This window comes from Nematolebias whitei, chromosome 8 (genome assembly GCF_014905685.2).
Source record: "Nematolebias whitei isolate Nwh7 chromosome 8, NemWhi1, whole genome shotgun sequence".
Classification (NCBI taxonomy): Eukaryota; Metazoa; Chordata; class Actinopteri; order Cyprinodontiformes; family Rivulidae; genus Nematolebias; species Nematolebias whitei.
In genome coordinates, this window is record NC_056505.1 from 11,079,432 (window position 1) to 11,107,103 (window position 27,672).

General features: G+C 40.5%; 2 protein-coding genes across 2 annotated transcripts in view; both read right to left on the minus strand.

The window, feature by feature from the left end:
- Nucleotides 1-27,672, minus strand: part of tmem8b (transmembrane protein 8B) — a 1,109,927-nt gene that overhangs the window by 327,676 nt on the left and 754,579 nt on the right. The window lies entirely within an intron of this gene.
- mthfd2l (methylenetetrahydrofolate dehydrogenase (NADP+ dependent) 2 like) lies at nt 1,536-22,634 on the minus strand. The gene is made up of 8 exons (XM_037680929.1): nt 22,492-22,634; nt 20,866-21,050; nt 20,570-20,692; nt 19,996-20,148; nt 14,013-14,120; nt 4,133-4,225; nt 1,935-2,060; nt 1,536-1,733 (listed from the first exon to the last, which is right to left on the minus strand). Exons 1-8 carry the CDS (start codon nt 22,632-22,634, stop codon nt 1,618-1,620), a joined length of 1,047 nt encoding a protein of 348 aa, XP_037536857.1. The 3' UTR covers nt 1,536-1,617.

The window sequence follows — 27,672 nt, forward strand, 5'->3', positions numbered from 1 at the left end:
CAGTTCAAATGTGTGCCTCTCTGATGGTATAGGGGTGCATCATTGCCTCTGGCATGGGCAGCTTACACAGTTAGAAAGGTACCATCACTGAGAATATAGACAACATATACAAATGTTATAACATCTCTTCCCATCTAGGATGAACTTAGCTGCCTGACGTCCAGACCTGTCACTGTTCGAAAACATTTCACAGATGAAACGAAGATTCAAGCAAAGATCCGGGTCTCCTGAACAACTAGAATCCTACATTAGACCGGAATGGGACAACCTGGGCCTCCAAAAACCTCCAGCAGCTGGTCTCCGCAGGTCCTGGATGTTTACAGACTGGTTAAAAGAAGAGGGGATGCTTCACAGTGAGAAACATGGATGTGTTCCAACATTTTAATCAATTTCTTCATTTCAACATTGATACATTTACCACGTTCCACTGTCGAATTATAGGTCGGTGAGATTCACTGATCGTTTCACTCAGTTTTTAATTAACCATCACACATCTACTTTTTCAGAATTGGGGTTTCATGTAGAAATTGAAAGATTTGACAGAATTAAACAAGCATTTGTTAAGGAATGCATGTTGCCCACCGCCTTACATGTTTTGATCTTTTAGCGCTCACACCATCATGTTTATGACCTTTAGGCCGTAGCACTTCAAATTTTATCTCAGCTCTCTAAAATTGACTGTTATTCTCCTATTTATGTTTGATAAGGATTTGCAGCGGTGGAGGCCATCCCTAATCAAGTTAAACTCAAAAAGAACTGAATTCTAAATGTACATCAAATAACAGCTTTAAAATTTCAAACATATGCTCTCAATCATTTGCTAACAGACTAACCGTTGCAGCCATGAACAGACACAAACAACATGATTGCCCATCTTTCAAGGCAGTTGTCAATAAATATAAATTGTGACATTGGCACAGCTTTATCTTTATTATGATTTATACAGATTTTCTGGATTGATTTCCCAACAACCAAACCACTTTAGTAGAAAAAAATAGTAATTTCAAATGCTAAAAAACATAATCTGAAATAAATAACTTCATTAAATTACTTTTGATATAAACACAGTAAGTGCGGCACGGTGGATCAGTTGGTAGAGCTGTTGCCTCTCAGCAAGAAGGTTGCCGGATCGATTCCCAACTGGAGACCTTTCTGGGTGGAGTTTGCATGTTGTCTCCGTGCATGTGTGGGTTTCCTCCGGGTACTCCAGTTTCCTCCCACAGACCAAAAACATGCATGTTAGACCGATTGTTACTCTAAATTGTCCCTAGGTGTGAGTGAGAGAGTGAATGGTTGTTTGTCTCCATGTGTCCCTGTGATGGACCGGAGACCTGTCCAGGGTGTCCCCCGCCTCTTGCACAGTGACTGCTGGATATGGGCACCAGTTATCCCCGTGACCCGAAAAGGAAGAAGCGGGTAAAGATAATGGATGGACGGATAAACACAGAACATATTGAGTAGGTTTCCCCCGCAGGCATTAATCTTTTGGACTCATAAATGTTGATTTAAGATGTTTAGCAAAAATATCTGTGTTGTTGTGTTGGTACAGACATAAATGTATGCATTTACATGTCTGTATGTCTTTTTTTAACGCTGTCTATATAAAATGGAGAGTATTTAATGCATCAGTGCGATTCGGGCAGCAGTCACAGTGTTTTTCATTAGCATGGCTACAGTCATCGGACCCACACCTCCAGGAACAGGAGTGATGAAACCTGCTTTCTCTTTTACTCCTGTAAACAAATCAGAAATATGACTCAGAGTAAAGACATGTTCATCGTTTGCCAAGAGATGCAGCTGATTTAAAGAAATATAGATTTCTGCAGAGCAACAAATCCAGACAGAAGAGCCCCAAGTTTACCTATTAGCAGTTTCAAATGAACTAAGATGAAATTTGTTTTTCTGAAGCAATCCTAATTTTTTTTTTTATTTACCTTCAAAGTCTACATCACCGACAAGCTGGACCTTTCCCGTGTTTTGGTTCTTGATGCGATTTATGCCAACGTCGATGACTGCTGCACCCTCTTTCACCATATCTGCTGTGATCAGTCCAGGAACGCCTTCACACAGAAACCAGGAATGCAGATTAAAAAAAAATGTTTGACTGAAAAAACATAAAATGTCTTTAGATTGTTACTATTTTTATCTTATCTTAGTTTTTACAGAAGAACTCTGAACAAAAACTCAAAACAAAGTGTAGAAAAACAGTTGCATTCCTTTCTTGTTGTTTGGTTAGAAGATATTTCGTAACCACCATGACACAAGTCACAAAAAAAAAGATGTTTTTGCTCTCTCTGCAGTGATGCTTATCAGCTTTCACAGTTACTAAAGAAATTCGCCCGGGACCTAAAAGCCAGCGGTTTCAAACCGCCGAGTATGAATAAAAATGGTGGCATTTTAAAAACATACAGTAGCACAAAAAAATAAAGAATTTTGTATTTGATTGATTTATTTTTGTTGTAACAATATTTCTTGGATATGCTGGATATTGGCACCAGTGCCCACCATGAACCAAAAAAAAAAAAAGTGGGTAAAAGATAATGGACGGATAAATGGATGGATAAATTTATACCACTAGAAAACATGTTTATGTTGCCATTCAATGGAGCCATATTTTTTTTAAATATGTATTTGTGGGTTGAACAGTTAAGTATATGGTTTACATCCATTAAAAAAAAACTTGCCCATCTTCTCGGGCAATGCTGAACTGTTTGTTTGTATGCTGAACCGGGCTGTCCGGTCCCTATACAAGCGGTGCGAGAGTTTGGTTTGCATTGCCGGTAGTTAGTCGGACCCTTCAGGGTGGTTTCTTAACATAACTTTGGTGTGCCTTTCATCTTCATCTGTCTCCTACTCATCCTCTGTAGCTGCTGCTGGTTCCAGGAGAGCAGAACGCTGCTTCCCCGGCTGCCTGCTGTAGCTCTTTTTTCTTTTCTTGGCTTTATGCTGCAATTGGTAAATGAACTAAATCAATGCTCTGCTGCTGTGTCTGATAACAAAAGCTTCATGGCGCTGGGTGAGACTTTCTTCACAGAGGAGACAAAATTGATGCTAGTGAAGTTAGAACTTTGGCGTCTGAGCTTTAGGAGTCAAATCCACTTGTTTTGTTTGTTTCATGCTGGTTTGCTGTCACCAAGGCTCTGCTGGGCAGGAGGAGCGGTGCTGCTGCAGCATCACACCTCTACTTCATTCACGTTGAGAGTGATACGGCATGGTAGTGCTGCGGGCACATGTGTGTGTGTGTGTGCTGCCATGAGCCACATACTGTACAGTGTAGACAAAAAAAGTTAAAAAGGGGCATTTTCTTGGTCCAGAAGGTAAATGGCAGGAACTCTAGCACCACCTGAAGATTCTCTGTACACATCCCAGATGAACAGTGTAAGTGATACTCCGTGTAGTGATGATGTAAATGTGTATCGAGTTTTATTAAATTACCTTGAGCAGATCAGAAGTTACGGCCGGGACAAACAAAAGTTTATGGATGGATGGAGACTATACCATACAACACCTGCATGTCTACGGGTATATAAAAATATTTAACAAACGATATTTAATTTAAATATCTATGGAGCAGGATTTTGTTACAAAGAGAGTCATTTTTCTCTTGATAAAAGATCAACCCGACACTACCGTCATGTTGCAACGCAGTTTATCACAGAGACAATTGTTTCACATTCCAGCTCCTTCAAACAACCGCTGTTCAGCAAGAAACGCTACCCGTATAAATCAAAACCGGGAGTCAGGCAAGGTCACTGAAACTTGCATGGAAATGTCCACCATGACTGTGCAGATTCCAAGAAGATCTCTTCAAGTAAAGAGCTGCAGTTTCCTTTTCGCAACATCTCCTCCTTCTACCGAACTCTTCACTATCTCTTACCTTATCAATTGTAACAGTGTAAAAAGTAAAAGAAACAAACGTTTGGAATACACTACAATAGTTACAAGAAATATAAAAGAAAAAAAAAACCTTTCTGGTCTCCTTTAAAGTAAAACATAAAAAAAACAGATTTAACAGCACTATTTGAAACTATTAACAGCTGTAGTTAAAACAGAATGCTTTATCATTTGTAATAAAGCTACAAGTTTGGTCTAATGCGCTTTTGTTGTATTTAGATAATGTTTTCATAATTACCTGCAGCTGCAATAACGATGTCAGCCAGGTTCGTTAGCTCTTTCAGCTGTTCCCTTGGTGTACACCTGTGTGCGATGGTCACTGTGGCATCACCTGAAAAATAAAAAAAAAACAGCAGATTTTGATGTATTTTTGTTGATTTATGTGAGTTTGTTATTCCTGCCAAATAAAACTTATTTTTCGCAGACAAGTGACATCTGTACACTGCTTCTGTGGATCCCAAAACCTCCTTCTTTCCCATTAACGGAAAGACCCTACAGATGTATGCAGCTGAGTATGTCATGGACAAGACGTGTATGAACTGGATTTATGATAACAGGGTTTCTGCTTTTTGGAATCGGTCTATACCTAGGATATCAACAAATTAGCAAGATGTCGGTAGCAGTTTCAATCATGGTAAAGCTGCCAACCTCATGTGACAGATTAATTTGTGCTTCGAGCTCTCAAACTCATATGCTTTGCGAGCTCCCTGGAACTCGCTGGCATGATGGATTCGACCATGGAGAAAAGCAAACAGAGCACGGACCGGCGAAATGTCCACAAATTTGGCTGTCTGGATGCGCCATCGAGAGTTCCAGCAGAACTGAAGGCAGACAGGAACCAGAGTGTGCCTGCCCAAACAATTGTTGTTTATCTGAATCTGATCTCCTTGCTTGGCCTTGGAAGGCCAACTTATCTCAAATTGCTCCTGGTGGATATGTAAATAAAGAAGCTCTGCTCTGTCCACTCCCAGCACCCCCACCCCACCCCGAGAACTTATGTGAATGCTTATCAAAGTTGTACCAGCTGAGAGACACTGTAACATCTTATCAGGACTATGGAAACTATCTGGAAGTGCTCATGGACAAATCTCACCGTCTTGACGTCCATGCATATGTACTGTGTCTATCTATGTTGCTGTGGTAGTTTTTTTTATACCTTAAACCATGCCCAGACAAGGACATGGTGTGAGAGATCTTTTTTTTAAATACCTCTCTCTCCTTACGTGTCTTCCCTTTTTCTATCTACGCAATAAGGGCAGTGCTTCCTAGAAGCTGCAGCCCCTGTACACTTTCCTCCATCTTTCGGATGATTGTACGGAACGTAATTTCACTGTACTTAACTGTGCAATGACAATAAAGCTTATTTTGATTCTGATTAAGCAAGTAGCAGTGTGAACTAGTCTGCCCTACAGACTGTAGTAGTGGAGCCATGGTGTGCCTCTAAAATTCCAACTTTCAGTGTTTTTATATGTGCAGCTTTCTAAAAGTGACACTGTAGGAGAACCAGACTGAGAAGTGCAGCAACAATTAGTCTTAAGATGAAATGATCCAGTACCGAACGTCTAGCAAAACAAAACTTGTGAATAAAACTATATTATGCAAGTACACCCAAAACTTCACCATAATCCTTCTAAAATATGTATTTTCCATATGAACATACAACGTCATTATATAAAATGAAATTACACCTAAAATAAAAAGAAAGTCTGTGATTTATTGAAACTGCACACTAAATATCAACAGGAAACATGCTCCGTCGTTCCTTCACTGAGTGAGGTCATAACGCTGTGAAACCGGATGAAAAGGATCCAATAAAGTCTCGTTACAGACGATAAGACAAGGGAGGGCGAGTCGGAACACATCAAACCTGAGGGCTGCATACCTCATGAAACATGTCTGTGTGACAAGGATTTGTGGTGACAAATAGGTTTTTGAAAATATATTCTGTGGGAATTTGACATTTCTGTGTCATGAATATATATATATATATATATATATATATATATATATATAACATCAGTTTTGCTCAGTTTTATCATTATCTCTAAAAGTGGAGAGGTTGTTTTTGTCTGAGGCTGCCTGTTAGCAAAATATCTAATTAACAATTGGACAAATTTTGTTAAAATTTTTGTTATTTATTGGGTTTACATCTACAACTAACTAATTTTTAGTCAACCAGTTTGAAGAGGTTCACCCCGACGGAGCCATCATAAACACAAAAATAACTAACTCAGTCTGCTTTCCAATGTTTTGACTAAAATTAGATGTCATTCACAACACATGTTCTGAGCGTGACCTCTCCCAAACATGTTATTTTCAAGGTCTGATCAAAATGGCTAGAATTCGACATTTCTCAAAATAAGACGATCTTCATCTAAAACTCTGGTGTAAATGACGGAGGGTGATATGCATTCCTTCAATAAATGCCAGGCCTCTTATTACAACTCTGTTAGCTCACAGTTCGACATCATGCCTCAGTTTTCAACACTAGAAATGTTTCAGAACATCTGTGCACACCCAACTCAAAACTGTATTCACTAGGAGGTTCCTGGCAACATACAAAAACAAAAGCTTACCAGTCACTAAACACTAACTAAGTTAGAATTATATTAAAAAAAACACACATCAGTAATTATATGCTATGGTAACTCTGGGGGACCTGCACAGATCCACAACCCAAGTGGAACAATCTGTCCACTATTAGTCGTGCACTCCACAAATATGGCCTTAATGGAAAAGTGGGGAATAAAAAGAAGCTGTAGTTGAAGGAAACTACACAACCACAAGCCATGTAGGTAACACAAACATGTAGAAAAAGGGGTTCTGGTCAGATGAAACTAAAATGGAAATCTCCAACTGTGGTGAAGAAATAATGCTGCACAGTACCCTGAACGCATCATCTTCACCGTGAAACAAGGTGGTGACGGCATCATGCTGTGGGGACGCTTTGCTTCAGCAGGGACAGGGAAACTTGTCGGAGTTGACTGAAAGATGGATGGAGCCAAATCTGGGGCAGTCCATGAAAAAAAAACCTGTTAGAGGCTGTAACAGACATGACTAAGGCTGAGGTTCACCTTCCTGCAGGACAAAGACCCAAAGCGTGAACATGGGTTTGACAGATGAATTAGCGCAGCTTTCTCATTATTGCATACTCTGTGCCGGTCCGCTGTGGTGAAAGGGGAGCTGAGATGTAAGGCGAAGGTCTCCATTTACCAGGCAGTCTACGTTCCTACCCTCACTCATGGTTATGAACTTTGGGTAGTGACCAAAAGAACAAGATCACAAACAACAACACTGAAGAATGAGTCTGTTCCAAAGTTGATGCCATTTACTTTTATCCCAAAGTGACCTGATAGATGTCAAAAATGCCATATGTAAGTGTACATGATGTTGTAGGAGGCAAAACTAGCATCATTTGCCAGGTTATATCTCTAAATTGTAAGACTGCCTGCAAAATAACCTGCCTTTTTGACAGCAGTGAACAGCGTGATTAAAATATATATAGAACAATGCACAAGCAAAAATTTATATAAAAAAAAAACTTCTAAAGTTTATCTCACATGCTCAAAAGGAATACATGCATTCATGACAAGAATAAATGTCTAAGCGCCCACGCCGACTGTTGGGTGTTTCACCCGACAGCAGGAAAAACCAGAAAATGATGTTTAAACGTTCACAATGGAATTTTACCCACTGCTTCATTAGAACATGGTGACACGGCATAAACAAGTTCCTGTGGAGGTTAGGAGATACCAGAAACCAGCAATACTCAACGACAGCCCAATCCTAATCCTCCCATAACTGACAGCTAGCTGAATAAACCTGAAAATATTTCCCAGTTTATTGTGCGGAGTTTAATGGGCCGCAAAGACAAAGTCAGCCTGCATTCCTGAAACACTGTTGAATATTTATGTGTTTCACAACTCGGTCATTAGAACAGAGAGTAAACTTTTAGTATCCAATACACACCAGAACTAACAAATAAAACTGTTCTTTTTGGTTAAGATGCTCTTGATGCCTTGTTTCCATAGTTCTATACCCTCATTCAGAAAAAGACGTACCGGTACATAGATGTCTCCTGGCAACAGACTGACACTATTAAAATCTTTACCAGTAAAAAAAACATCAAAGCTACAATCTAAAGCTATAAATTAAAAGTTTAAAACTAGGTAGTTAAAAAAAAATCTTTGGCTGAACTTGAGTCAAACTTGTTGGCTTTTAAACAGCTAATGCAAGCCAAGACAGGAGATTTTATACACTTGTCTTCTCTTCTTCACTCTAGGCCAGATTTTCTTGGAAAAGGGAGGGATGATTTAATGGAGTTGACAAGCAAACTGGTTGAGACTCCACACTCTGTACTGTTTGGTTTCCCCAAAGAAGTACAATTCAAAGCTTTGACAAAACCCCTTAAAATAATGTTTTGTTGTGTATATTGATATGCAGCTTTGTGTGACATGTTTACACGTTTCCGTCTGATTAACACGTGGTCAGTATCAACTTTAATACATCCTATTGATGCATTCTTAATAACAGGTGGCAGGTAGCGATTTCACCACCTCCTCGTCACATGTCGCCTATACTGACTGATGAAATCAATGTTAAAAAATCCTTCTCGTTTTCCACAATCGCTGAATGTGGTATACACATCTAACAATTTTCCATAAATTATACAGACTTTTCATGACGTACTGGAGTCAACCTGTAAGCAAACGCTAAAGGTCATCCCCTCTTCCTCTTCCTCTTCCTCCTCCTCCTCCGCTTCTTAGACTGTACCTACTCCGGCCTCTCCTTCCTCACTGCTCCACTGCTCACTTGAAACAGAATATGAATCAACATTTGCTGATGGCTGTGAAGGACTATATGCAATAGTGAGCAGCTTGAATTGAACCAGTCCTTGTGGGGTCTGGGGGCACAGCACAAAATATGTCAATAAGCAGCAACATCTGCACATATTCAGTGTGATAAGACAGGAATCATTCATAGAAAGAGACAGGATTAATGAGATTAACTACCAGCCCTGAGAACTGATAACAAGATATCTGCTACTTTTTACCAGTACTTGAATAATCACACACTGGACTTCTGTGCTCGTCATGGATTGTCCATAACGAACACCATGTTCAAGCATAAGGGTGTCCATATGTGCTCCTGGCACCAGGACACCCTAGGCCGCAGTTCAATGATCGACTTTGTCGTCATCTCATCTGATCTGCGGCCACATGTCTTGGACACTCGGGTGAAGAGAGGGGCGGAGCTGTCTACTGATCACTACCTGGTGGTGAGTTGGCTCCGATGGTGGGGGAGGATGCCGGTCAGACCTGGCAGGCCCAAACATATTGTGAGGGTTTGCTGGGAACGTCTGGCAAAGTCTCCTGTGAGACGGAGCTTTAACTCCCACCTCCAGGAGAACTTCGAACATGTTCCGGGGGAGATGGGGGACATTGAGTCCGAGTGGGCCATGTTCCGTGCCTCTATTGTCGAGGCGGCTTACTGGAGTTGCGGCCGCAAGGTTGTCGGTGCCTGTCGCGGTGGCAACCCTGGAACCCGGTGGTGGACACCAGCGGTGAGGGATGCTGTCAGGCTGAAGAAGGAGTCCTATCTGGCCTTTTTGGCCTGTGGGACACCGGAAGCAGCTGATGGGTATCGGCAGTCCAAGCGACATGCGGCTCGGGTGGTCGTTGAGGCAAAAACTCGGGCATGGGAGGAGTTTGGAGAGGCCATGGAGAATGACTTCCACATGGCTTCGAGGCGATTCTGGTCCACCATCCGGCGTCTCATGGGGGGAAAGCGGTACACCACCAACACTGTTTATAGTGGGGGTGGTGTGCTGCTGACCTCAACTCGGGATGTCGTGGGTCGGTGGGCAAAATACTTTGAAGACCTCCTCAATCCCACTGGCACGTCTTCCACGGAGGAAGCGGAGCCTGGGGACTCTGGGTCGGGCCCTCCGATCTCTGGTGCTGAGGTCACCGAGGTGGTTAAAAAGCTCCTCGGTGGCAGGGCCCTGGGGGTGGATGAGATTCGCCCGGAGTTCCTTAAGGCTCTGGATGTTGTAGTGTTGTGTTGGCTTACGCGACTCTGCAATATTGCGTGGACATTGGGGGAAGTTCCCCTGGATTGGCAGACCGGGGTGGTGGTCCCCCTATTCAAAAAGGGGGACTGTAGAGTGTGTTCCAACTACAGGGGGAACACACTCTTAAGCCTCCCTGGTAAGGTCTATTCGGGGGTTCTGGAGTGGAGGGTCCGTCAGATGGTTGAACCTCGGATTCAGGAGGAGCAGTGTGGTTTTCGTCCTGGTCGTGGAACACTTGACCAGCTTTACACTCTCAGCAGGGTCCTGGAGGGTGCGTGGGAGTTTGCCCAACTGGTCTACATGTGCTTTGTGGATTTGGAGAAGGTGTTTGACCGAGTCCCTCGGGGAACCCTGTGGGGGGTACTCTGGGAGTATGGGGTACCGGGCCCTTTGATATGGGCTGTTAGGTCCCTGTATGACCGGTGTCAGAGCCTTATCCGCATTGCCGGCAGGAAGTTGGGCTTGTTCCCAGTGAGAGTTGGACTCCGCCATGGTCGCCCTTTGTCACCGATTCTGTTCATAACTTTTATGGACAGAATTTCTAGGCGCAGCCAAGGTGTAGAGGGGATCTGTTTTGGTGGCCTTAGGATTGCATGTCTGCTTTTTGAAGATGATGTAGTCCTATTGGCTTCATCAGATTGTGATCTACAGCTTTCGCTGGAGCGGTTCACAGCCGAGTGCGACACGGCCGGGATGAGGATCAGTTCCTCCAAATCCGAGGCCATGGTCTTGAGCCGGAGAAGGGTAGAATGCCCTCTCCGGGTCAGGGAGGAGGTCCTGCCCCAAGTGGAAGAGTTCAAGTATCTTGGGGTCTTGTTCACGAATGAGGGAAAAATGGAACGTGAGATCGAAGGGCGGAAAGGTGCAGCATCTGCAGTGAAGCGGGCGCTGTACAGGTCTGTCGTGGTGAAGAGAGAGCTGAGTCAAAAGGCGAAGCTCTCAATTTACCGATCGATCTACGTTCCTACCCTCATCTATGGTCATGAGCTTTGGGTTGTGACCGAAAGAACGAGATCTCGGATACAAGCGGCCGAAATGAGTTTTCTCCGCAGGGTGTCTGGGCTTTCCCTTAGAGATAGGGTGAGAAGCTCGATCATCCGGGAGGGACTCAGAGTAGAGCCGCTGCTTCTCCACGTCGAGAGGAGTCAGTTGAGGTGGCTCGGGCATCTGTTTAGGATGCCTCATGGACGCCTCCCTGGTGAGGTGTTCCGGACACGTCCCACCAGGAGGAGACCCAGAGGAAGATCCAGGACACGCTGGAGGGACTATGTTTCTCGGCTGGCCTGGGAACGCCTCGGGATTCCCTCGGAGGAGCTGGCCCAAGTGGCTGGGGAGAGGGAAGTCTGGGCCTCCCTTCTTAAGCTGATAACCCCGCAACCCGACCCCAGATAAGCAGAAGAAAATGGATGGATGAATAATCACATTTTAATTTCACACATCATCAAGTACACACAGAAATAGAAAATACAACCTAAGCTATAGAGCTAATTTTGTTAAACATAACTTTGCTGAAGTTATTTGAATTTTGGTTTTACCCAGCACATTTTTATTTTTATTTTTTAGATTATGTCATTATATGAAGGAAATGTTTAATCATGCAGTTAATTGTCTGCTGTATGTGTAAAGAAAAAGACACAAATCAAATAAAAACCATCAGGGATCATTAAAGCAGATGTGATAACCAGATCTAAAAGCTACATTTAAAATATTTTATGTATGGGGGAAAATAAATGTTTACAAGAGCCAGAGGAATGGAGAAGAAGTGTGCTGGTGCCCATTTTTAAGAACAAGAACAGAGTTGTAGCAACTACAGGAGAATTAAATTAATGAGTCACACAAGATCTGGGAGAAAGTTGTGGAAGCTAGACTTAGACGAGAGGTGACTATTTGTGAGCAGCAGTATGTTTTCATGCCAAGAAAGAGCACCACAGATGTCTCTTTGCTTTGAGGATGCTGATGGAGAAGTACAGAGAGGGTCAAAAAGAATTCCATTGTGTCTTTGTGGATTTAGAAAAAGCATATGACAGAGTGCTGAGGGACGAGGTGTGGTATTGTATGAAGAAATCTGAAGTGGCAGAAAAGTATGTTAGACTGGTACAGGACATGTATGAAGACAGAAGAACAGTGATGAGATGTGCTGTAGGAGTGACAGATAGCTTCAAGGTGGAGGTGGGAGTGCATCAAGGATTAGCTTTGAGCCCCTTTTTGTTTGATCTGGTGATGGACCGACTAACTGATGAAGTCAGGCAGGAATCCCCATGGACTATGATGTTTGCAGATGACATTGTGATCTGTGGTGAGAACAGGAAACAGATGGAAGAGAACTTGGAGAGGTGGAGGCATGCACTTGAAAGAAGAGGAATGAAAGTTATTAAGACAGAGTACATGTGTGTGAATGAGAGGAAGGCCGGTGGAACAGTGAGGCTACAAGGAGCAGAGGGCACAAAGGTGCAGGACTTCAAGTACTTGAGGTCCACTATCCAGGAAAATAGGGAATGTGGTAAAGAAGTGAAAAAGAGAGTCCAGGCAGGATGGAGTGGATGGAGAAAAGTTTCAGGAGTGATTTGTGACAAAGGGTGTCAGCAAAGATCAAAGGAAAAGTTTACAAGACAGTGGTGAGACCAGCTATGTTTTATGGTCTGGAGACAGAGACATGGACAAAAAGACAGGAGAAAGAACTGGAAGTGGCAGAAATGAAGATGTTGAGGTTCTCCTTAGGAGTGACAAGGATGGATAAGATTAGGAATGAGATCATCAGAGGTACAGCACAGGTTGAACAACTGGGAGATAAAGTTAAGAGACTGAAATGGTTTGGACATGTCCAGAGGAGGGACAGTGGGTATATTGGTAGAAGGATGTTAGAAATGCAGCTGCCAAGAAAAAGACAAAGAGGAAGGCCAAAAAGAAGATATATGGATGCAGATAGAGAGGACATGGATATAGTTGGAGTGAGGACAGAGGACGCAGAGGACAAGTGAGATGTAGGAGGATGACTCGCTGTGGTGAGCCCTGAGGAGGGAAAAGCTGAAAGAAGAAGAAAACAAGGACCAGATTTAGCGTGTTGGCTTTCAGTTTGACATTTGTGTTTTAGACTATATGAACTCCAGAACCAACAACTGGGCTCACAGATGATATATAAATAGATGGAAGTGGAACAACATTTAGATTGAACATTATAAACAGAGTCAAGATTAGCTAAGTAGAGAAAACAAAAATAAAAATAAAAAGTTGACAAATGTGAAACACCTGCTGGATAGATTTAATTTTTACAAACTTTCCTGTGGAATGTAAAGTGGAGTTTCCTACAGGACTAGTTTCAGCTCAGCTCAGACTGCAGAACATTAAATGCTGTTAAAATGTGCAAACACTGTTTATTGATGAGCGGACCACGTTGATCTGAAAGTAATGTTGTTCTGCAACAAATGAATCACCTTTCTTTTTTTTTTTACTTTACCTGTTCCTCATTCTTCCTCCTCTACAAAACTGACTGACCGCTGCTGCTGCTGATGACTTCATAACTCTTCATGACTGTGATGCAGTAAGACTTTTCCATCAGTGATCAGTGTTTAAACAGTCTGCGTTCACCAATATTTTCACTGCACAGAACATCTATGTGTTGATGTTGGAAAATTACTCCAGCATCCTGCTCTGAGCCTTTAGCTTCAGTTGTTCAGAAAGCTGATATTGCCTAATCCATTGTGTCACATCTACACCCATAAAAGGTTGATCCGTTTCCAGGCGGTGCACAATGCCACAAGTTTCACCCTGAGGAATTTGTCACACTCCCTTTTCCTTTTTCTTACCCAACTTTTTTGTTTGTTTTTGGTTTTCTTTGTTTTATGTGAAAAGGCGAGGACTGATTGAAGCCCAAATGAATAAGTCACGCTGACAATAGTTCAAAGAATTAAATACTTCTCAGGGGAAGCCAGGATGGTGTAACGTTTATTTCCTGGTACAAATTTATCACTTTCTGGTGCTGGCTTGCACATGAATAAATAGATAGCAGAGCAAAAAACAATACATGCACACACAAATACTCTTTTACCTCCGGGACGTTCATGGTTGCGATCAGTATGCAGCAACATTGCAATGGGCATTCCAACATTTTTAGAGCGACCAGCAACCAGTACATTCTTTCCCACAGTCTCAATACCTGTAAAAAAAAACAACAAGATCGTTTTAGGGCAAAATTTTAACATTTAACATTTTATTATTTTTTTAAATGCTTGTTTGACCATACACGTGAACTTTTCTTTAACAACAAACTCAAACTTGAACACTTCCAACCAGTTCAAGCTAAAATGTCGTGGACTTTTATATTTTGTAGTCACTGGGAGAGTGACGATGTAGATGTTAGAGAAGGTCGGCCTGTGATCTGAAGGTCACCTGTTCGACCCCGAACAGACATAAAAAATGTTGGCAAAAAAGGCGGAGCACCCACACCTGCCTCCATCCTCATTTGCCCCACTCTGGGCCTTTCAGCAAGGCCTTTAACCCCCACCATCTGCTCCCTCGGTCACCCTAGATGTCAGCTCTCTGCTCCTCACAGAGGGCTGTGGTAGCTCGATGGTCTGTGGTTGTGTCAGGAAGGACATCCAGTGTAAAAACAATCGCCAAGACTTTGTGCGAGTTGCTGTGATGAGTCCTAGCGTTGTTTGATATTTGGTGCAGCACAAGTGTAACACGGACCCTGGATGGTGTAGAGACGTAGGTGTTGGTGCAGGTAAATAACTGTCTACTATAAAGTTGACTTTTTTCTGAATTTTCCCTCTTCAGGGGTTGCCAGAGCGAGTCATCCTCCTCCATCTCACTCTGTCGTCACTCCAACTACCTCCATGTCCTCTCTAACTGCATCCATATATCTTCTTTATGGCCTTCCTCCGTTTCTTTCCTGGCAGCTGCACTTTTCATGTTCTTCTACCCATATATTCACCCTGTCCCTCCTCTGGGCATGTCCAGACCATCTCAGTCTGGCCTCTCTCATCTCCCAGTTGTTCAGCCTGTACTGTACCTCTAATGATCTCATTCCTAATCTTATCCATCCTTGTCACACCTAAGGAGAACCTCAACATCTTCATCTCTGCTACTTCCAGTTCTGTCTCTTATCTTTTTGTCAATCACACTGTCCCCAAACCATTCAACATAGATGGTCTCACCACTGTCTTTAGATCATACATTTGACCATTGCTGCCACTCTTTTGTCACAAATCATTCTTGAAACTTTTCTCTATCCACTCCATCCTGTTTGGACTCTCTTCTTCACCTCTTTACCACACTCCCCATTTTCCTGGATAGTTGACTCTAAGTACTTGAAGTCCTGCATCTAGACCTCTGCTCCTTGTACCCTCAAAGAGGTCCAGGACTTTATGACCAGTGACACAGCTTAAAAATCCACAGCACAATGTTCATTTAACATGCAATGAAACTGCAGACAAAAAAGTTGCTTCTCTAAAACCCCTGTGGTAAACTCATATCTGAGGAATTACCTAACAAAGTTAAGTCTGGTCCTCTGGACATTCAAAAAACAAAACAAAGCAAAACAAAAAAAAAATGTAGAAATGTTTTGTCTTTCATCTGAAGACTTCTTCAGTCTGAGGTGCTGTATTCAGCTCAGTCTTATAAATAGCACCGTCTCATAGTGGATCTATGAGACGGTGCTATTTATAAGTTCAAATTTCAATATCTGAGGAATTAATTTACTGCTATGCAAAGCTCTCAGCAAAGCAATATATTTACTCTTTGAAATGTCCAAAACAGTAGAAGTCTATCAACTTCTGCAGTTATTCATTCAACAAATAAGACAAGATAGAACTTTATTGATCCCGCAGGAAATTATTGAATCAACACATTATTCAAAGATGCAATATAATAAAAGGTTGAAAGTTGAGTAAAAATTGCAAAAAAAAAAAATGTTATTATTAAAAACAAAAGGAGCCATCGAGGTCTATTGTTTCCTCATAATCTGAACTTATTATAAACCAAATAATGATCATTTTAGGAAAGCATTAAACAGCCTAAATGCACCTTCTTGCCTTCTGGTGGTCTCTTTATCTCGACTATCTGCAGCGAGGACCATAGCATCAGAACTGTGCTACTTTTTTAAACTCTTTCTGTGCAACAATAACCTTAACTGAACTTTCTTGGTCAGCAGCCAATTTTTATTATTTCGTGGTGACAGACACTATCCTGTTCTGGGTTTCGTCAGTGAGTCATTTCCCGTCGCCAACTTAAACTGTCAACTCTAACGTATCGTATTTATAAATACTACAAGTAATGCCAAATGTTTAACTGACATTGAGGCATCGCACAAGAAGGTGCTATCTTAAAAATTTACACCTAATATTTTCAGAAATTATGATTATAGGATCAGATCAACATTTCATTTGAAAATCTAAAGCACTGTAGTTTTAATGTTATCTTTAGGGCACAATATAAATGGTAAAACCTTTGGATTAAACACTGAGAATTACATCATTTCTGGGTTATGAGTGGCCCAGTATTGGAATGGCACAGTGGAAATGTTTAGCATAACAATATCAGTTATATTAAGCAATGTTAGAAATTATAAATACTAATTACAATAGTTTATTATGACTGCTTAGATACTAAAAAAGTTTTAAAAAAATCTACAGTTAGCAAAACTTTACCCTCATTTAGCAAGACACTAGTCCAGATTTGCACAACTATTAGCACTCACTTTTTGCAAAACACATTTGTCTACAGACAGATGTCATAATGTCTTTTCCCAACCATTTCAAAGCACTGACTTCGTAATTAACCACATCTACGACTAAATTTACACTCATCCTGCAGGTTTGCAACACATACATGCTTTATTGAAAACACACCAATCAGGTAGAAGCAGTTTACTGATGCAGCAACTATACAGAGATGGATTCTGCACACAAAGAAACTCATTTCATAATTGTGAGGATTGTGTTCCTCTGTGTTTCTCCCTCACATAATCAGTAGGGATGCACCGATCCACTTTTTTTTAACTTCAGATCCGATCCCGATACCTAAGTCTGAATATCGACCGATACCGATCCAGTTCCGATATCATGATCATCATTGATTTTATATGAGGCTGTAATAATCTCCTCTCAAGTACAATTTGTATAAATATATGCATGCATGTCCAAAAAGGCAACTTGAGGAAAATTGTATTAATGTTGGATAAGTTTTAAAGTTATAATTAAATTCTAACACAAAACATGTTTTTTTTTATTCCTAGCTTTAAAGTGGATATTAAAGTGATTGATTCAAGTGATTGTTTAAAGGTATTTTATATTTTTTTAAATAAGAGGCAGATATAAGAATTTTTTTCTTCTTTCTGCACTCTTTTCATTCAATGTTTTCTTTTTGATGTTTTTTTTATTGTTTCTTTTAAATGAATGAATAAATGAATTAAATAAAATGTTAAATGGCTTCAAACATCTGCTGCGTTCATGACATAAACCAACAGACATGTTCCTGTTTTTAATAATAATAATACATTTTATTTCAGGGTGCCTTTCAAAAACCCAAGGTCACCTTACAAAAAGTATTTTACATCACTTTATAATGTAGCTGTTTTTGTTTATAATATAATTTTCAAATCATGTTTTTTTATGATTGTCTACGTTGTACTGATAAATATCTCCTGGAGGGTAAACTATATCTTGGCTGCAAGTATCAAGCTGAGAAATCCTTCGTTTTCTACAACTGATAGTGGTTGGTCATGAATCATGATGAAGTTTAGCAACTTCTCTGTAAACATTTGAGCTCCGTGGCTTCAGTGATGTCTTCTTCTTGTTCAATCCGAAGCAGGCAGCCTGATCTGGGGCAGCCACGCTCAGTCTGTCCCTCCTCAGAGACGGGCAGACTGAGCGGGGCAAATTGGACGCGGCTGACCGGGGTCGAGTTGGCTGCCCCGGGTTGAGCAAAGAGCAGCGCCCCGCTGAATCCACCGAGCTCTAATGTCCATCGTAAAACTAACCTTACCGTGGTTTAATGTGGCGCTATGGCTCTGCAGACATTGCGCGTTGCTGCATTGCTTTGTGGTGTTTTTAGGGGTTGAACGAGTATATAATTTTTAAACTCGACATTAACATAATAAAACCCGAGTAGAACTCGAGTATTTGATGACATCATAGATCTCAAGATACAAAAATAAATAAATAAATAAATAAAACCGCAAAAGAGGTAATTATTTACAAAAAGAAGACCAACAAAACATTGGGAGTGTATATTATGCTCCTACCATTTATCATACTGCAAATAAGTCACAGGAAAAACTAAACTATTAGTTATTATTATTAAACTGCAAACGTGAAGAAACGTGCACGTCAAAAACGAAACTTAACGTGGAGGGGGGGGTTTGACCACCCCGCACCACCGCCAGCTGTGGTGCGCATTAAGTTTAGTTTTAGAGATTAATATGTTTACAGATTTTTTAATAGGTTTAGAGATTAATATTTTTTGCTCTTTGTTTGTGAAACAAGGTCAGAGGAAGCTGGTTCTGGTTCGGTGGATTGGACCCGGTGTTACACCATACTCTGTGACCTGCAACAGTGCAACTCCGCCCCCTACGGTCATACGGTGGTCACATAATATGACGTCACTACGGTTACTCGACGTTAGATTTTAACCCCGATAGATGTCCTAGCAATCGATGTGTAGATTACTCGAGTACTCTGTTAATGCCCTAGTTTCTAGTGTAAAATACTTTCACACAGCAGACATGTTTAGATGAAAAGTTTGTTAGTTCTTAGCCACAGTGCTGCTAACTCAGTCCTCACGTTGTAGCTGGCTGCAAACTATGAAATGGATTTCCTGAATGTGAGGCGGGTCTTATTACTCTGGGTTCATGAGACACGCAGCAGTTCAGGAAATCCATTCCATAGTTTGAAGCCAACTTGCATCGTGGATCGGAAATATCGGCAGGAGGATCGGAAAATCCGATACGTAAATTATGCTGGTATCGGAGGCCGATACCGATACTGGATCGGAACGGCCCCATCCCTAATAATCAGTTCCCCCTCTGCCACCTCTTGTCCTTCCTCAGGTGTTTGTGTTTATCCCCTCAGTGTGTCTTTATATTCTGCATGAGGATTGTCCTCTCTGGCGTTATGTCCCGCTTTCCTCTGAGACTTTTTGTAAGATTTTGCTGCCACGTCAGCCTTTTGTTTTTGTTTAATGAACTGACTCTTTATTTTACCCTCAAGTTCTCTGCCTGCACCTTGGATTTGATTATCAGCAGAACATGACAATAATGGCTTTTATTGAAGATCTAACAAGTGGTGTTGATGATATTGTATGGCCAGGTCCAGCTAGACAAATAATGTGTGTTTTTGTTTTGTTTGTTTCTTTGTCTTTACAAATATGTGATGATTTTACAGTAGTAAGAAAACACAAATATATTTTAATCAAACTACCATAATGACTGACTTGAATATATGGTAAAAATAAATATTTTCATCATTCTGCAGCATTGTTTTGTGTAGTGCTTGGTGAATTTATTGATGTACTTATTCTGTATACCTCACTTGTTTTTACCATGAAGAAAGTCAAAGTGTTTGAGGTTGAGCATACAGGTCTGTAAATTGTTAAAAAGGCAAAAGTGAATCATATTATATGAACTATGTGTGTTTTATATAGAAACATCTAAACATGTCCGCTGTGTGGAAGTATTTTACACTAGAAACTAGGGCATATATATACACAAATTTTTTATAAATCTTGTGTATTTTTTTCCCAAGTGTTAAATTTTTCAAAAGATCTTTGGTATCTATTGCCTATTGTGTGCGTGGCTGTGCTAATTGCATGTTACATATATAAAAAAAAGGTGCTCTGTTTTTAAAACTGTACTAAGAAATTGTAAATAATTGCAATACAGTAAAGTCTGTTTCAATCTAACTGCTTTCTAACGCCCTCTTGAGGATAATTTGCTCACAACAACTACTGTATACAATTGAGAGACACCAACATTCATTCAACCTATACGGGTTACGTGACATGTTAGGTGAACTTTAGATGTGTTTGTTTACCTGCTCTTTTGATAATCTCCCAGACAGCTGCAGGTGTCGCTGGCACCATGGATCTCTGGCCCAGGCACAACTTTCCAATATTCACAATATGAAAGCCATCGACATCCTTCTCTGGAGCGATGGCGTTACATACTGCTCGCTCGTTGATGTGATCTGAAGAAAGAAGTGGCCAAAATAAATGCTATTATGTACATACAATGTCGGGCATTGTGGCTAATGAGACTTTGCTGTTTGTTTCATACAGAATGAGGAACTGTAGAGTTAAGAAAAAATAAGCATTTGTGATGATTTCTGAAACTGAAAATTTTGAACATTTAATTTATTGGAATTTTTTTTAATGCAAATGGGTGAACAAATATATTGCTTTTCTAAAGACGTGAGCTCATTATAAATTTAATGCAAATAACTAAAACAAAAAATAGGGTGGACGCATGTTTTACACCTTGTTTACACATCCCATACAGAGGGTCACACGTCAACTCCTTGCACAAGACTGACACGTTTACTGTATAAATCAGTCAGCAAGAATTGATCAACGAGGAAAACTAATCTAGAGTGCGGCGTTTATGTTCACCTGGAAGTGGCAGCTGCACCAAAAGGCCACTGACCCTCCAGTCTCGGTTCATTTCGTCGATGAGCTCCAACAACTCCTCCTGAGAGACGGAGCTCGGCCGAACCACTGTCTCACTGGAGATACCTGTAAAGCACACTCACGTTACACATTTACATGTTGTATAATCATTTAATATGATCAACTTATAGCCACGTGCACCAGTGTGACATTATACTGCATTGTGTTTCCTTAAGAAAATGTTAAACTGCTTCTTTGATTTGTAGTGTTCAGAAAGGCACACACTGCTCGTATCTGACCCAGGATGCTGGCTGCCCGGGTCTTGTTCCTAACATAGGTTCGACTGGCTGGGTCGTCTCCAACTAGGACCACTCCAAGGTGGGGTCTCAGGTTACCCTGAGCCACCAGCTCCTCAACATCACGCTGGATTTCTCTGTGAAGCTGTCGAACCAACTCCGTCCCCGAAATCACCACAGCAGTATGCCTAAAGTGTAATACAAAGTTTGTCATACAGTTGGCTTGTCCACATAAAACAAGCAAATTAAACTTGTCACCAGATAATGGCTCCAAATACTAAACAGTTTGGAGGTACATCAATGATTACAGTACTTCTTGCAAGTTTAATGATAATAATAAATAAACAACTTATTATGTTTTCCAAAGTTAATGACAAATGTTTTGCCAAGTTAGAAAGTACAAATGTGTAAAATGAACTTACAGTACCAATGTACTAATGGTTAGCTAACAAACACTAGTTGTTGTTAGCTAATATTCATTACAAATAATTATAACTAGACCACCTAAATGTATGAATATGGATTTAGCCTTTAGATACATTTAGCTTTTAGCTAACCTTTTAGTTTTGAGCTAGCCTTTTAATACTTTTGGCAAGCCTTTTGCTACTTCTAGCTTTTAATTGGCTTTCTGTTACTTATAGCGTTTAATCATCTTTTTACTGCTATTAGCTAGGTGATGAACAGACAAATGGACTAGTTGATTTTAGATCATCTCACGAGTTTTTATATTTCAAGTTGACTAGTCGCACTGGACCATTTTCCTCAATAAATAAAATGACCAAGTATATTTTTGTCTTGTTTGTTTAAATGGGTTCTCTTTATCTACTTTTAGGACTTGTGTGAAAATCTGTTGATGTTTTAGGTCAAATTTATGCAGAAATATAGAACATTCTAAAGGGTTCACAAACTTTCAAGCACCACTATATTATTTTGCCAGTTTTTTTTTTTAGGTAGCCTTTTGCCACTTTTTAATTGGCCTTCTTTACTTTTCATTTAGCTACATTTAGCTTTTAGCCTCCCATGTGTGTTCAGCTTCTATTAGCTTTAACGACTGTTTCAGCTTCATCAGAAGTCATTCAGTTCACACTGCATTGTCACATAAACTGACATCTTTCTAGTTTGCTTTATGTTACTCTACATTGAAATGTTTAAATATTTTATTATTATTATTAAGACTAATTCTTAATAATGTTATTCGTGTAGAAGGGGGTAACATTTAAAACTAAGCTCATCTAGCAAAATGACTCTAAAGTTGGATGCTGCTAACACCGGTGTTGTGCCGAAAAAAAATCACCCCTACTGTAAAAAGTGGTTTCCACCATTAACGGTCCTCTCCTCCGACGTCGTTCAGTCTCATAAACGAGCACAAGAGCGCGGTATGCTCCTAGTGCTGCAACGCAAGTTTGACGAGTTACACAATTCCGACACATCCATTTAAACCTTGTCTTTTTTTCACGTTCAATCCCCCAATGACCGTTTAACCGGCGCGCGCTACCCGGCACAGTGACGTATCACTCGCCATCCTCCGTCACGTGACGCTACGTAATGCCGGTGCTCGAACGTCTCTCATCTGTCTCTGCTCGTAAATCACAGGAAGCGCGGCTGACAGCTGATGCGGTGCCCTTTTACCTTCTCGCCGAGTCATGTAGATGCCTCCTCTGACTCTCGTATTTTCTGTGTATTCGCAGTTTGGCGCGGCAGCAGTGAAAGTGGGCGGTTAGCGGGGCGCAAATCCTGAAGGAGGAGCGTAGAGGTGTAACCGATGCCGCCATATTTGCGTGCTCGGCGTACAGTGCGTGTGGACGTCCTACGTGTGTGCGTAGCTGGGCTTTATATGGGGCAAATATGGGCTATTCTCTTATACAGAACTTGTGTTTTTGCTCATGAGGAAGAGGTAACGTGTGTTTATTTGCTACATATAATGAGTATGTAATAAAGGAAAAGTAAATAAAGCTACAAACTACTTGAAATTAGAACATTTGTATACTTTACAAAATTATTGGTTCATAGTTTGCACAAGAAAATGTAGTTACAAAAGGCAGTGTATTAAAATTGATTCTCACTTTTTTTCCATCTTCAAACCCAAAAAAACAAATAGAAGCGACTTGGGGCCTTGACTATATGTTTTTAATTTTACTCGTTTCTTTTCAAGGTGGCAACAGTGCTGGAGTCTGTATTTATAACAGAGATGGACAAAATGATGCCTCAGTTTATGACCTCAAGATCCCAAACTCTTCCATCCATCAATTATCTTTACCCGCTTCTTCCTTTTTTGGGTCACGGAGGTCACTGGTGCCCATGTCCAGCAATCACAGTGCGAGAGGTGGGGACACGCTACAAGTCTCCAGTCCATCACAGGGACACATCGAGACAACCAACCATTCACACTCTCACACGGACAATATAGTTACCAATCAGCCTAACATGCATGTTTTTGGTCTGTAGGAGTAAACTGGAGTACCCGAAGAAAAACTATGCATGCACGGAGAGAACATGTAAACTCCACCCAGAATGACCCCCCAGCCAGGGTTCAAGCCAGTGACCTTCTTGCTGAGAGGCGGCAGCTCTACCAACTGCACCACCGTGCACCTACCTCAAATATCACTCATTATATATCCAAAATGGCTACTAAAATTATTAAAATAAGGGCAAAATAAAAATGCAGTTACATATACACATCTTTTTTTTTTTTAAGTTTTGGTTTAAAAATTGTAATATCAGCGCGTTTTAAGTTAATATTGATTTCCCCAAATCATATCAAGTGTGGTTCTGACCCCATTTCTGGAACCCAATTGTCTGAAAGGGGCATAAAAATTGACAATATGTAAAAAAAAGGTGCAGACTAATGTTTCACACAGGTCTTTACTGACTGATCTGATCAGAAATTACATCTCTGCGTTGTAGCCAGCAGCTGTGCCATCAGTTTGACATTGCCTTTTACAGAACATGTTTTTAATATCCTGATGGCCTTGCCCCCCTGTACCTCTCTGAACTGCTGCATCCCTAAAACCTAAACCTCCGCTCTCTCAGGTCAGCTAACCAGCTGCTCCTGAGGGTCCCTATAATCAGACTTGTGGGGGTCAAGCTTTTGCTGCAGCAGCTCCCAAACGGTGGAACCCCTTCCATCTCACACAGGCCTCTACATTATCTATTTTCAAAACTCTTCTTAAAACCCACTTGTTTTATTTGGCTTTTGTAAAAGGTTGTTTCTATTTGTACCCGATGCAATTTTTTTAGTCTTTATTGCTTATTTCAATTTTGTGGTCGGATCAGATTTTACGCATCTTATTGTTTTTATTTCACTCGTGTTGTGAGCCATGTTTTAATGTTGACTCTGTACTTTGCTCTGCTGTGGTGTGTAAAGTGCTTCACAAAGTTGGATTGGCAGCTCTGCTGCTGCTTGTCTGGAGCCACATCAGGTCAGAAAGTGATCCTTCAGAGGACCAGGCCTTCAGACATCAAAATAAAATACTTTAACTGTCCTGAACCACCTCTGAATGTCGCCGGGGGAACAAGATTTGATCGTGTTCACACCTGTATTTTATAAATATTCCCATCAACCAGGTTGCATGTTAGGGTGTTTACACAGTAAATAAAAGCTATAGTCAGCAGCTTGTTACATCAAGTTCACATGAAGTGGCTAAAGTGTCACTTGCTTACAAATGTTTTTATGCTATGTGGCTGCAAGCAACCCTTATTGCCCCTTTTACAAAGATATCAACATTTGGTTGTTGCAGACTAGTTGCTGCAACTGAGAAAGGCCAAAGTAAAAATAAATCCTTCAGAATAAAACGCATAAGAAAAAAGTGACAATACACTTAAGGCCGCCTTGTCATTTGTTACCAATGACGTGTTTTAATTGTCATCCTCTTTTGAACGTTGTCATTATCTTGGTAAAAAAAATCAAACAGCCTGACATAATCTATCCATTTTCTTTACCTGCCTTTTCCTTTTTGTGCTGCAAGATAAAACAAAATCCACAACCTAAACGTTTTTAAAATTGATGCCACAAGATGGCAGCAAATGATTAGCTTATTTAAAACTCAAACTGCAAAGAAAATGGAAAATCTGCTTTGTATTCTGTCCAGTGGCGTTACAGATCAAATATATGGGAATATTGATCAAATGATCAATACAAACGTGACGAAAGAAAACTATAGTCTGGTAAAGGTCAAGGAGTTATATGATTTACACCAACATGCAGATCGTCCTGTAAACAATGGGAGAAAAGTGACTCAACTGTTTAAATCAAAGTGAAAATAAACAGTAATTATGTTTTTTTTTTTTTTAAACTAGCTTATTTACTTTTTTCGTTGCTAAACCAAGATATCTGAATGCTGAACTTTTTTTAATGCAATTCTTTTATTTACATAATACGGTAATTAATGAACATTTTAATCTCACCTTTCACTTCAAAACTCATCATACACATAAATTATTTAATAAATGCAATAAGTAAACTCGTTGTCAGGGATTGTTTTTAATTATGACCAAAATAATTACTTTTTTTTTTTTTACAATTCCAACATGTGAAACAGACCTTAAAGCGCATATATTAGAATAGTTATATTGTATATAAGTGCAAATACTGATTCAATTTCAATAATTAGGCATAGAGTAATAAATAAAAATTCTAGAATTGCGCAGCTCGAGGTGGCTGCATGTTGGAGCAGCTCTGTTACATTCATTCTGAAATATTTCTTTTGGAAACTTTAATTCCTCTTCTTCGGGTGTAAATCACTTTTTTTTTTTTTTTTTTTTTTTTTTTGGATGATTGTTTCCTCTGCTATCAGATGCTGTGCGGCTGGAAGGATTTTACTAAAACTTTTTTTTTTTTACTTTTGGACATTTGTTATGATGCGTAACCATGGCAACAAGGTGTTTTTTACAGTCGGGAGCTGCTGATTAACATCTCAATGCTCAAATAATATCTCAAGCCCAAATTTCAAATGAGTTGAAAAGGAGGCGTCGTAGATGCACAGCACAGCCAGCCACTACCTGCTGGCTGTGCTCAAGTGCCTGACTGCTGAGATCCTGGAACTGGCAGGAAGCGTGGCTCGTGACAGCAGAGCGACCAGGATCGTTCAGAGATGAGGTGCTCAGGAGGCTGCTGCGAGGAGTGGCCATCTCTCTGGGAGGAGTTCTGCGTGGCATTCGGGCGATTCTGCAGCCCGGGGGAACCGAGAGGCTAGCTGAGTTTGTGTGGATGAATCGAATGGCATCTGCAGCCCTTTTCTTCGGATCCACTGTGGGACAGACCTTTACAAGAGATCCTTCCTGCCTACAGCCATCAGTATCTATAGCAGCTCACAATGAAACAAAGATGACCAGTTACAACAACATGTAATTTCCCTTTGGGATTAATAAAGTATATTTGAAATTTTGAATTTGAAACTTCATAGAAGCCCAAGTCATCCTGGTAATAAAAGGTGATAGCAGGTTTATGTTGTTTTCATTTTGTTGTGCTGCAGCCAGTATATGGATTGAAAAAAATCTATTAGCGTTGCTGGTAATTTATAGAAAGGCAACACCATAGGAATATAACAACATAGCTTACACAAGTGTTCACTGTGCAACTGGATTCTGTCATGCTGGTGTTAAAAAGGGAAAAGATGCAAAGTCGGGACTATTAAGTAATGTGCAAATACTAGCCTAGACATTGTAATTTCCATTTTTTATCAGTTGTGTACCAAACTTGGCTTAAACAAGACAAACGTGAGCAACATATCAGTGTTTGTTTTTAGTTGTCCCTATCTCTCCTGAATGAAAACAACTTGTTGACATAAAGAATGTATGATGCACGACACATTTAGAGAAAAGGTTTGTTTAAGTGCTGGGAGTGTACTCAGAAACTGTGGGAAACCCTCCACCCAGCCAGGCCTGCCTGAACATGAGACATTATCCCAGCGTGACGAAAACTAATCTTAGACACACGTTGTGTTTGCAGATCCATAGGTTAGTAACCTAACGCCCACCAGTCTGCTTCCAAATAACACTTTTTGGTATAGATTTATTGGTAAAAACAGGCTGCATTGTTGCTATCATAATATTAAGAATGAAAGGAATCTAGGAAAACAAAGCCCATTGATTTCCTGTAAGTGTGACGTAGATGTGATATTTGTTGTGTGGCTGTTAGATGAGAGAACTGGGACACAAAATGCTTTTGGTTAACAAGAGTTGCTTTTAAAATAATTTCCACCACTTGAGGGATACAAATCCCTTTGCATTCATGTTTTTTTTTTAAATTATGGTTTTTAGCCTTCTCTGTTGAAACAGGATTAATTTTATCAATAAGGTGCATTACTTGTGACATGATGGAAACATAACTTCATCTTCAACCACTTATCTGGAGCAATGAGGCGGAGGCAACAGGTTCAGGAGAGAAACTCAGACATCCCTCTCCCCAGTGACACTTTCCAGCTCATCCTGGACCATACCTTTATTTTAATCATGAATTAGCTAATTACAATTAAACATATTATTGTAAATGAAAAATTGAGCATACAGGTAAGAAAGATAAAAGGCAAGAACTATGAATCAACAAGAGTCAGCGCCTGACAAAGCCTGAGGTGTTTTTTTGTTTTTGTTTTTTATTAATTTTACCAAGGGCAAGGTTCTGTTTGTTTACAAGGAGGGGTGAGGCCTAAAACTTGTGCTAGAACCAGCTTGCAGTTAAGGATGGTCCCATTCCTTCTTCACCTTCTGGGTTCCAGTTGGAAGTCTAGATACTGTGCGTAAAATAGTATATATTTGAAGTGGAAAATACCAAAGACAACACAGTTTCACACAGAAAACAGAAATTTAGCACCA

Excerpts from the sequence above, each read along its gene's own strand:
- mthfd2l (XM_037680929.1), bottom strand. The coding sequence starts at position 22,634 with ATGGCGGCATCGGTTACACCTCTACGCTCCTCCTTCAGGATTTGCGCC. Across the intron at positions 20,693-20,865 it reads CCGGGCAGCCAGCATCCTGG|GTATCTCCAGTGAGACAGTG; the intron begins GTCAGATACGAG and ends TGTGCTTTACAG. Across the intron at positions 20,149-20,569 it reads GGTGCAGCTGCCACTTCCAG|ATCACATCAACGAGCGAGCA; the intron begins GTGAACATAAAC and ends TTCTTTCTTCAG.